Raw genomic sequence first — 12790 nt, forward strand, 5'->3', positions numbered from 1 at the left:
TGTAATATCATCACTCTTTTCTCTTTTTCTTTTTTCTGGTTGGTAAGAAGTGCTTTTTTTTCGACGTGGTCTTTGTATCATCCAGATTTCTTCATCCGTACTCGTTATTGTATGGTCCGGCTCGGATGCCGCCGGCCCAGTCGCCATGATTGGCCTTTGGTAAAAGGGCGGGAAATTTGAATGTTAGTACGGTACGTATATAGGTGCGACCTACGACATAAAGTAAGTGTGAAGTGCTCAAAAAAGCCCACAAATGCTCGCTTACCCTGTCACTTGACCATAGGAAGGATGTTCCAAATGCACAATTTAGTCTATAACAGCGCGATATTGGTAATTTATAGAAATTTTCTGATATTTTCGGAGATAGTGAGTTGCACGTCCTACTAATTGCACGTCCTATTAATCGATTCGCTACTGTAGGCCCTATACATGTATGGTGACTTGGAAAATGGAATCAATCAATCAATCAGTGGTCCAAGGCGCCTGACTATAGGCCCTACATGGAAAATCTGGGGTTCGATCCCCGGCCGCGGCACCTATGCCCGTGAGCAAGGCATTCATTGGCGGCGGAAGCCACAAATTTTAGGAGGGGACAACCCAAAAAATTTTGACAAGCAAAAAAAAAAAAAAAATTAAGGGGGGACGTAGGAAAATAAATTGACAAGCAAAAAAAAAAAAAAAAAAAAAAAAGGTCATCAACAACAAATTTAGGGGGGGACACGTCATGAAGGCATTTAATCTACAGTGCTGTTTTATCCTGCTTTCAAATAAATAGAAATGCTCTATTCATCATTGGTAACTAGGTGTACAATTGTTTAAAAAAAATCGATGATAAAAGTATGGGTGAGGAAAGATGATAAGAATAGCGGGATGAAAACTTGAAGTCATCAAAAACCTGAAGAGCTAGCTTTGATTCAATCTTACTCTGAAAGTACATGTAATCCTACAAAGTAAGTTAGATGTTCAGAGAATTCTAAAAAACACAAACAAAAAACGTATTCAATAGCAAATCATAATTGTAAAAATTAACCAAAAAGCACTATAAAAATTAAGTTGAAAAATGAGAAAGATAAATATTTTTACCAACAACTAAACTGACTAATTATAAGCGATACCGTATGCCTTTATCGCCTTGCTACTTTTATTTTCGGTCGGTAATTTCAGTTTAAGAAAGCAGCACAAGCGATGGCGGTGAGCAAAAGCGCAAACACATATAATCGACTGAATTGGGAAGAAGCTGTAAGTATTTTACGAATTAATTTTATCTTATTTGTGTCTTTATTTGAATCTTCGTTATTCCCTCAAGAATTTCACCAACATTCTGTTTGATTTCATGTAAGATTTACAAAGATCCGTGCTATTTTGCAATCTCATGTTGCGGAGTAAATTTTGGTTGTATTGTCCCACCTGTTGGTATTCGTGTATTGGTGTGTGTGATGACGAGAAAAGAAGAAAAAAGGTGGACGTGTGTAACTCATTGAAGCTAATTGACAGAAATGTCGGTGCGAAAGCCTAATTTTTGTTTGAATGTAACCATGAATATGGATGGAATATGAATGTCAACTGTGTGATAGGAATCTCATTGTCAGCTGAGCTTGCTCAATCAGTACACAACGGCAAATTGTCCATAGACTGTGTACAACGGATAGATTGTCTCCGCACAGCGATTCTAAGACCGCTGATTGGTCAATCGCGCAGATCACGTCATGATCACGTGGTCCGAAAAATAATTCCTTCGGACTGCGTGCGGAAGTATCGATAGCGATAACGATATCCGGTCACGATGTGTACGCGGTAAATGGTCTTGGTTCGTGATCGGATCGCTCCGGTATCCATCAAAAATTATCGAAACTGCAATTTCATGCATATTCACGCGACGCTCTGAAACCCGGAAGCCAATTGACTTTGTGCACGTTGCGATAGACTCTACAAATTCCAACGAACACGATGACATATAGACGCTAATTTGTAAGATTTTGACGGAAAAGCAAAAAGTAATCGAAATTCTCTTACCTGTGCGGTATCGGTGAGAAAATAGATCCTCCGAGAATACATTTCATAATTCATATAAAATACGCGAAAGTGAAATTCTAGGTCGATTTTGGTACGAGGTGATAGAGAATTGCACACTTGTTTTGGTGGAATTCTGTGTAGGGAAATAAAAGGCTTGCACTGCGCATGCTTACTATATTTTCATTCATAAATTGGTTCTCGGCAGTGGCTGGATGACGTCATGTAATAAGCAAAAATGTACACGACCGCTACGTTCACGCTCCGCTATCCGTTGTACACAATTTGTCGCTGTGCAGTAGTCATGTCAATAGTCAATTTTGCTTTCGCTTTCGTTTTGGCATCAACAACATGAAATGCAGTTCAGCATGAGCAGTTAGGCCTACATGAACATGATTTAGTTTGAGATGCACAAGTCTTGAGTAGCCATTCGGCTCCTAGAGAGTAAAAATCATTCACTAATATGTGTGCCCTTTAATCGTGTGCATAGAGGAAGGGAAAAATTGCAATTTCAAGTTCAACCCCGAGATTTCTACTTTCCCATTTAAACTTAAAGTTCTAGCACTGAATTATGTAAATGCACTAGAACTTCATTTCCAACATTTAAACATTATTGATTACATATTTAAAACAGTACATATTTAAAAAACCCAGAAATTTATTTCGAGAAGATGCGATGTAATGTACTGATGAGTGATGTTGAAGTCACCATCTTGCCCTCTTTGTTAGTACATGTAGCTAAGCTACGACACGTGTATAGAATCTCCAACATTATTTGGCTTTGCACCTGTACTGGCAAGTTACCTCAGTCTTTGTCAAGGTTATTTTCTCCCAGATTCAGAATACATACAGCCTGAAATTATGTTTAAACAAATTTTTATCTTTTATTCTTTTCTACATAGGATTTCCCTATTCTGTGTCAAACATGCCTTGGTGATAACCCATACGTTCGCATGGTAAGTATACAGTTTCTGCACTTATTAAATCTTATTTCTGTAACCATATTACAATATACCAGATAGTGTCCTTTAATTACCGTCACCTGGAGAAAAATAAGAAATACTAGGTAGAAGATAGAAGAGAAAAGACTATTAGGACCGCCATCCTACTCCTTTGCCTCATTTTACTATCATCATTATGATCATCTATTTGTAAGGAAACAAAAAGCAAAGAACTAAATCAAGAAGTACATTATATTCTTAATTGTTATATATTTATTTTAGCCCAAAGAACAATGTACACATATCATTACTGAAAAAAAGAAGAAAATATGAATATCCAATGAAAGAAATTAGCCTCCATATATATTCTTGAAACATAAACTGAGACCTGATTTTGCATCTACTTGTCAGACCAAGGAGAAGTTCGGACGAGAGTGTAAGATATGTCAGCGTCCCTTCACCATATTCCGTTGGTGCCCTGGTGCTCGGATGAGGTTCAAGAAGACAGAAGTCTGCCAAACTTGTAGTAAGCTGAAGAACGTCTGTCAGACGTGCCTGCTTGATCTAGAGTATGGTGAGTATGGTACTAAGTAAAGCTATTACAGGCCAAGTCAGGCCAATCAGCAAGTTAGGTTTGATATAAAGTGAGAGATATTGATCGGGTATATCCGAGTAGCCTGTTCCTGTCTTGTACTGTTTTCCAGGGGAAATTTTTTTATTTCTTATAACTTTCAGAATTTCCTCTATTGTTATGCTGATTGAAATCTAGATGAATTAACGTTATTCCCTACATTGTACTCGTGTACCATCATCTTTTTTCCATGTATTCTCTTTAGATTATTTTGGATGTTCTGTTTGTTATTCCCTTATGTAATTTGTTTGTTTGTTATATTGTAAATATTTGTGAACAGGGTCCCCTGGAAAACAGTACAAGACTACTGATGAGGCTATCCTGTATAGATAAAATGAATTGAATATATAAATAAAATTCCATCTTGATGATAATAAATGGACCAGAGGCCATGGTATGAAAGTTAGGAAATACAGATGTAGATTACAGCATCAATAACTGGAATGCTTTACCAGAGGAAGCAGTTTCTGCCACTAGTGTAAACGCATTTGAATCTGCAATTGAGGGGCACCGGAAATCCCATCCATTAAATTATTCACTGTACCAGAGACAACCCAACATGACAAGGGAAAAATAAGCTTCCAGCTTTATGTCTCTACATCCAAGTAAATGCAAGTAAATAGTGAAATTGGTGTATCATTGAAGGTTTCATCAACATTTGATTTCAAATTTTATTTACAAATTTCTCCCCCTGTGTACTTACGAATGAACTCAATGTTAATATTAACTCAGCTTATATATAAGGAAATTGCTAATGATTGGAAGCTTATTTTAAATATTTTTCTGAATCCATGTTGCATTATGACGTTTGACCTTGCTTTTACAAATTTATGTGATAGCGAGAGTTGAACAACAATGTAAGGACATACAAGTCAACCCCTTGCTTTATTTTTTATATCAGGTTTACCGATTCAAGTCCGTGATGCTGCCCTCAATGTCAAAGATGAAATGCCCAAGTCTGATGTCAACAAAGAGTACTACTCACAGAACATGGAAAGAGAGGTAGGAAATAACAGTCTTATTATCTTGCTTGCCTACTAGCTGCCTTGTTTTTTTTTCTTCTATGCACCTGCAAGAGGGGTGTGAGAGTTCAGATTTTTTCATTTTGATTTTCAGCTGAATTTCAGCTTATATTTGGCTTTCCTCTGTACAAAAAAATCTGTGAGCTCTTTCTATTTCAGACTTTTTCAATACTCTTCAGCTTTTTTCAGATCTTTTTATTTGTAACCACTCACACCCCTCACCTGCATTCTGTTTGGATTTTGTTTGTAATGAAAATTGACTAGCACTCTTGCCCATTATTTGCTGTAAAAACAATTTTCTTGAAATCATGTCCGAACAAAAATATCTTAAGCCTTCTCCCAGGATTTTTAAAAAATCAATATTCTGTTTGAATTGTCCACCCAATTGTGTGAAATCTGCATTCAATGCATGAATTTTAAGCAATAATTTTATAATCAACTGTCTTGTTGACAATTGCTGGAAAACAATCTGACCTGCCATGCAGTTCAATTTGCTGCCCTCTTCTAACAACTGTTTGTTTTTCAATCAAAAATATTCAAATGCTTCTGTTATAAGCATTCTTCACTGTATACGGTGAGTATCTGTAGAGCTTTGTTTGTGGAAAGTGGATGAGTTGACAGAAAAGAAATGATTATGAAATGAGAGCGAAGTTGGTTCAGTAGGTAAAGCGTCTGCCTGTCGAACCAAAGGTTTTGGGTTCGAATTCACCCCGGGTGGATGACTGAAGCTAGTGCATTGTGTGTAAACGTCTCTCCCCTGTTTTGATGCAGGTTATGTTACAGTGGAAAACACTCTGTCCCTCGGATAGGACGTTAAATGGAGGCCCCGTGTAGAGGAGAATCACCACCTTTGCACGTTAAGAACCCACTGCACTATTCGAATATGAGTAGGGGGAAATCCTGGTGTAGTGGTCCACCTGCATTCCCCCAACCAGGAGGAGAGACCTGCGGGTCGCAGTTCTGTGTGCGCGCCCTTGTAGGCGACCCAGATTGGCTGGCTCCTCCAATGCGCCTTTGAATGTGTTTGACAGATATATGGCGCTTGACAAATGCTGTGCATCATCATCATCATCATCATGATTACTTGACTTTTATTATTATTTCACAGTTGGCCAATGTGGAGGGTAACCAGCCACTGGGTGCAGTAGGGAAGGCCCAAGCCCCTAGCGATCTCCTTCTCAAGTTGGCTCGGACCACACCCTACTACAAGAGGAACAGGCCTCATATATGTTCTTTCTGGGTCAAGGGAGAGTGTAAGAGAGGAGAAGAGTGCCCATACAGGTAAGATGAATGTTTCTGTTTCTGTTTATGGTTACTCCCGTAGGAACTCGGCAGGAGAGCATTTTTTGCTGGTAATAGCCAAGCTGGTATATAACCAATTACCTAGGAAATAATTTTACGTCTAGGTTAATCAGTCACAGTGGCTGACGTTATAGACGACAGATATTACTCTCGGGCTTTTTTATCAAAGTGGAGGCAATGGCAGAGTGAGGATTCAAACTCACAACCTTGCGATCATGAGTCCAATGCTCTAACCACTGGACCACACAACCCGTAAGATGAATGTTTAGTTTAGAAGTTGGTTCAGTCTAGTTGCAAGTCTACTATTGTGGTTTTACCCTTTACAATCTGCAACATTGGATAAGATTTAATGTTACAGTGAATGGGGAATTTCCGGGCTCCTTTTCTTAATTTCCAGGGGGGTGTTTCACAAAGACTTAAGTATGACTTAAGTTGCCCTTAAATGCCGACGCTTACATGATATACAATGCGCGATCTTATTGATAGATACGCAGTAGTGCGCGTCCTCATGGCACGATCTGACCAATGCGGTCAAGCCTTTCATACCGTACGCAACTCGGCATTTAAGTGCGACTCTAAGTCATACTTAAATCTTTGTGAAACACCCCCCAGGACTGTTTTGAGAATTTTGGGGGTGAAATCGCCCTGAGCCCCGTGTGTCTTTTTTTTTTCCTCTGGAAGTTTTATTACAAGTGTTTTATGCTTGATAGATGAGTGAAACAAATCTCTTTTATATGTAGATTTATGTTGTTGGGATTGGGCATGAAACATTTTTATCATGATCACATGGATAGTGGCTGTGATCAGGAGGTGGGGGTGAGGGGCAATGATTGTCCCCCAATCTGCAACACCTCTGAAATACCCCGTCCTTTTTGTGTTAGATTGTAGGGTTTAAGATGGTAACCCAGGGGAGGATTATTGTTATCCCCTCCCCCCCTATACTCATATCAACTTTTAATCCCAATGCTAGTCAACAAGAAATTTATCACAGAAAGACGAACAAGTTGTTGATAAGTTAATAATGTCAGCCCTTACCTTGGCTCAATTTTTTAGTACTGTAAAAAGGAGACCATTCTTAAATTTAATCCCATGTTTCATTATTTAGTACATCCTTTTCATTTATCCTATACATTTCTTCCTTCAATATTTCTATATTTGTGTATCCTAGGCACGAGAAGCCTACAGACCCAGATGACCCCCTGGCCGATCAGAACATCAAGGATCGTTTCTACGGAGTGGATGATCCCGTAGCCGATAAGCTGATGAGACGAGCAGCGGCCATGCCCAAGCTAGAGTCCCCTGAAGATCGGATGATCACTACGCTCTATGTCGGTGGACTTGGAGACAAGGTCACAGAGGAAGATCTCAAGTGAGTGTTGCAAAATTCTTTAAGATTATCAACATTTGTATGTCCGATTCCCACATTTCCCCCAATTTTGCTTCCCTTCATGAACTGTTCAAGCCATAACTTGAAAGCATTACCAATTTTTATGAACTAGATAACAGAGAGAGATCATTTCTGTATGGTACCTCATAAAGGGGGTCACATATACCTACATTAAGGATTGTCCTATCATTAATCTCATCTTCCTGAAGTAACAACTTTAAAATCAAGAAAAGAAATTGAGATAGATTGGAAAGCGAACAGGTATTACATGCATGCTAGTGAGCTGCTTTCAGAGATATTATGTATATTGTGATGACAGCCAGCATCTATTAATTCTCCATCAAGGAAGTTAATAATAGCTGGATTTATAAAGCGCCTTTTGACAGAGGATACAAATCACTGCTATTATCACCCCGGCTTTAGCTCAAGCTACAATCAATGCAAGGAATTACTCCTGCTGGATTTCCACTAGTCTCACCTGGGTCGAGTGCAGCACAGTGTGGATAAATTTCTTTGCTGAAGGAAAACACGCCATGGCTACAATACGAACCCACGACCCTCTGTTTCAAAGGCAATAGTCAGAACCACTAGACCACGACGCACCCACAACTTGGAAGTATGTTTACGAAACCAGGTGCCATTCTTTTACTCTTTGACTTTGCTCAGCAGCTTTGTATTTTTTTTACATTTTAATCCATTTCTGAATTCTTTGCAGGGGTCACTTCTATCAGTTTGGTGAGCTACGGAGCATCAACGTAGTCCCCAAGCAGCAGTGTGCTTTCGTCACCTTCACCAACAGGCAAGGGGCCGAGGCGGCTGCAGAGAACTCCTTCCAGAAGCTCATCATCAAAGGTCGAAGGTTAAACATCAAGTGGGGGAAGCCCCAAGCCCAGCAGGGGTCAGGGAAGAAAGATGAGGAAGGGGTGAAGGAACAGCACTATGAACCGGTTCCGGGACTGCCTGGAGGTAAGAGCTCTAAATCTCTTGAAAGTGGGTTTGATCCATGGGAAAGGTTGAACACTGTCATGGTGTCCTTTCAAGTCTTCAGCGTTAAACTTTTTCATGTATGCATTGAGCAGATTGTAAAAAAAATTATGTGAGGGGGACGATGGGTCATTTGGAAATGGACATACACAGAGAGTTTGTTTCTTGCCATAACAAGAGCTTGTAGATCCAATAGATAGTGGAATTTTAGTAATTCAAATTATATATATATTAAACACTCAATGTTACATTATAAATGTATTCTTAACAAGGTATTAAGTTTTGTTTTCTCTCTTTTTCCCTTTGCAGTATTACCACATCCACCCCAAATGAACCAAGACCACGGCAATGCACCTTTCCCTCCCCCGATGCTCCCTCCCCCTCCAATGAACAACCCTCCCCATCCCCACCCCCAGTTCCGACCTCCTCCCGGGTACGGCATGGGTATGCCCCCACCCCCACGGTTACCCCCTCCCCCTCATCACATGCCCCCGGGCAACAGGGCACGGTTCCCCCCTCCCCCTCCAGGTGGGCCTCCCCCGAGGATGCCCAGGTTCCCTCCACCCCCTCCCTTCGGGGGCAGGAGGGATGGTCCCATGCCGCCGCACATGCGACACAGAATGCCCCTGCCCCCTCCCCCCAATGTGCCCCCACCCCCAAGGTCACAGCAGGGTAGCGCAAAGCCCCCAGCCGTACATTACCCCTCACAGGATCCGCAGAGGATGGGGACGGGTGTCGAGGAAACGTCTACAAAATCTTAGCATTCCCCTTCTTTTGTTGATGACGGGGGGGGGGGGGGGGATTTCATAAACAGTTCTGTCAGGTGAATTTCACCAAATAATTTGCTTCCAGCCAATCAGATGAGAGGGTTTTCAGTAGCTTCTTACATCTGTCCGTAAAAATTACTGACAAAACTCTTCATGAAATGCTCCCCAGGATCCAACCTCATCTTCAAATAATTCCTTATTATGAGAAGTAATATAGAATAATTGTAAGGTGTCCTCAAAGTTTTTTTTAAAGCAAGATCAGGAACAATCAAATCAAAATGAAGTGTATTATTTCCTCATCAGGGGCCCGTGACATAAAGTTTAGTGATTGATCATGGGGCCTCATTCCGTTATTGATTGTATTGATTATTGTGTATGATCAATCGTAAAAATCAGCCCAACGATCAGTCGCTAAGCTTTATGCTACCGGGCCATGCTCACCGCTCACCACTTGTTTTGTCCCAAGCACATGCAGAGATTTTCATTCCATATGCAACCAAAATTTAAAAGAAATAATGAAATTGGAGGGGATATGAAACAGACAAATCATTTGCTTGGATAATTGTGAAAGATTGATCTTTATCATGTTGTGAAACTCTACTCTGAGACTTGATGTACATGCATTACTTCCTACTCATCGTTTGTTGACATGGGCTTTTCCATGATTAGATCACAATTAGATTCGTAGCATGACTTCTAAATACATATCGGAATCCCAATTCTCTGTTAAAAAATGTGTGGAATATAGACCAAATACTTCCTTTTGTTTCCATAAAGGCATTAATGGAAACTTAGTATAATGAGAACTGATGAGGTGTTGCTGATATGTGAGGGATAATTATTGAATGTTCTGTGTTGCATCACTTGATATTTTATTCTGAAAAACCTAATATAAGATTCCTGTAATATTGATTATTGTTAGGGATCTAATTACACTGGCCCGTATTCAAAAGTCGGTTTTAAGTTAAACTCTGGGTCTATGGATAGCCAATTGTTACATAAATCACTGACAGTAGATATATCACATTTCAGCTCATTTGGCTCTCAAATCATTCATAATTGTCTTGGAAGTATAAATAGATGATTGTCTTCACCATCGATGAATCAGGATAGAGCACAGTAAACATAAGAAACATACAACTTAATACATATTTTGACACGTTTGGCTTCCCATAATTTTAACACAGAGTTAGACCATGGTCTAAGTTAAACCTGACTTTAGAATACGAGCCACTGAGTTTTCACTGTACTTTCCTTTTTATTGTCCAATGGCATACAGGTATACATACTATATTTTTTTATGAAGGAAATGTACAGGTCAAATCCGTCACAACAATAATTTGAGATGAATGAATAGAGAAATATCAGACATATCACTGAAATTCCATTAAAAATATAAGATGTAAAGTTGAAAAATGTCACATTTCCATTTTTGCTTACCGGTATTTAAAAAGAAAGAAAACATGATATGCACATCATGGGCAGATGTAAAGAGTGAACTGATATCACACAATTACTCTATCTTTTGTATTTTACTTGAAATTTAATCATTTGATATCACTTATACATGAAGTAAAATACATAAGAAATAGTGTTTTGAAATGAGCACATCTTTTAAAGATTTCAAATAATTCTTTTTGCATCCCATTTTAGTGATTGAATTTTTTCTCTATTCATTTAAATCAACATGTTGAGGTAGACTTGACCTGTAATAATTTTATTAAATTTACTCAATAATATTAACCATCGCACATTGTGGTGGTCGTATTATAGTGTACAGTAACAACAGCACACCTTACGACCCGACCGGTCGCCGACTGGCTTGCGACTGGGTGAGGGGAGATGTGACGTCACAGCTCTTGTCAGCTTGAACGTCGCAGACCGGTCAGAGACAAGTCGCAAGGAAAATCGGAAGGATTTGACATGTCGAATCCTTATGACTGGATCGCAAGCTTAATCCAACCCCCAGCCAATCAGACAGCAGAGTTGCATAATGCGTATTTATGATAAACAATGAGCATACGCAGTAGTAAGCGCAATTTCTCATATGCTATGCCAAAAAGCGATGCGTGAGTCGCAGATCGGATCGCAAGGTGTGCGGTGTCGAGGCTTATGACTGCCTTGCAATTCATCTCCTCTCATTCAGTCGCAAGCCAGTCACCGACCAGTCTGGTCGTAAGGTGTGCGGTGGCCTTTAGATAATTTTTCCAGACATTCATACAATGGGATATGCCTCTATTCATTCTTAAAGGGATGCTCCGGGCTGAAGATACTAATATCTAAATAAATAGCATAAAATTCACAGAGCAAAATGCTGAAGATTTCATCAAAATCAGATAAATTCAATAAAGAAGTTATTGAATTTTAAACTTTAGCAATATTTTTTTAACAGTTATATGCATGTCGTTATGAATGTTCATTAGATGAGCTGATGATGTTACATCCCCACTTTCCCTTTTCTTATGTTATTACATGAAATATGATTGCTTTATTTTTTTTTATACATGTGTAAATGATGTGTCTCTCTCTTATTATAAAATAATTTGCGGCAATGCATAACTAATGCACTTAATCAGTTGTCAATCCAACTGCTTTAGATCTTGGTAGAAATTTTTTTGATAAACTTTATTTCATATAATAAAATACTAAAGAACAAGTGGGGATATGACATCATCAGCCCACTTAATGAATATTCATGAAGACATGCCTAGAACTGTTTCACCAGAATAATGCAAATATTTAAAATTCAATAACTGTTATTTGTTATCCAATTTTGATCAAATTTTCAGCATATTGCTCTGTGAATTTTATTCTATTTATTGAGATATGAATATCTTCAGCCTGGATTATCCCTTTAATGCCATTGTTAGTTTGTTTGGGTATTTATTATTAGTATTTCTGATATCTGACTGATCAGTGTTAATGTAACGGCATCTTGATGGGAAAAAATTTTATTTTTACTTCTCCAAGGAGGGGTGAAGAAAATTTCATTTCTGTGATAACTATTATGCTTGGTGGGGGGGGGGGGGGTGGGAGGGTAGGTGACATAAAATTGTGGCATGTTGTATGGCTTAGTGAGTGGAGTAGGTAAGCCTAAAGTTGGGTTCCCATTCAGTTTTAATTGTATTGATAAAGATTAAATACTATTCAGATTTCGATCTGCACTCTTATTGCTGAACCACATTTCTAATATTTTCTTGTCATACACATTTTCCTTGTACATGAAATAGTGCTTAGTTTTGTTTGGAAAAAAATAGGGCTGTAAGGGATACCTCCTTCATTGGTTCATGTGCTGGTATCATTACAAACTTTACTAAATATCCCCTGTAGTTTGCTTTTATGACTCCTTATAAAAATACAGGAAAGTCTCTTTATGAAATAAAGTTGTTAGTGTAATTTAGAACTTGTAAATAAATGTCAGTTTTAAGACCAGTTGTACAAACCAAACAGTGTTGTGTGTATATATTTATTGGTGATTACTTGTGCTTATTCAAGACAAAATAAAGTTGCAGAGGCAATGGTGGCATAGGAGAACAGCAGGGGATATAATGGATAGAAGTGTGCAGAGGAAGAGACAGAAAAGAGAGGGTGATGGAGGGAAGAGAAATTTTGGCAAAAAGAAAAAAACCTAAGATAATCAGGGTAGTGCTTCATCAATATTTGCCTTCCAACAAGTTATCGGATCCGACAACCTTGCTTGATTTTGATTTGGCTTAAAAGCACTGTTCCTATGGTAACCGTTGCAT

General features: G+C 38.9%; 1 protein-coding gene across 1 annotated transcript; it reads left to right on the forward strand.

Moving 5' to 3' along the window:
- The first annotated feature begins 1142 nt into the window (after nucleotides 1-1142).
- LOC121431973 (pre-mRNA-splicing factor RBM22-like) lies at nucleotides 1143-9578 on the forward strand. The gene is made up of 8 exons (XM_041629772.1): nucleotides 1143-1239; nucleotides 2913-2966; nucleotides 3363-3525; nucleotides 4484-4584; nucleotides 5713-5885; nucleotides 7075-7275; nucleotides 8009-8259; nucleotides 8587-9578. Exons 1-8 carry the CDS (start codon nucleotides 1186-1188, stop codon nucleotides 9036-9038), a joined length of 1449 nt encoding a protein of 482 aa, XP_041485706.1. The 5' UTR covers nucleotides 1143-1185; the 3' UTR covers nucleotides 9039-9578.
- Nucleotides 9579-12790: the final 3212 nt, after the last annotated feature.

This window comes from Lytechinus variegatus, chromosome 18 (assembly GCF_018143015.1).
Source record: "Lytechinus variegatus isolate NC3 chromosome 18, Lvar_3.0, whole genome shotgun sequence".
Classification (NCBI taxonomy): domain Eukaryota; kingdom Metazoa; phylum Echinodermata; class Echinoidea; order Temnopleuroida; family Toxopneustidae; genus Lytechinus; species Lytechinus variegatus.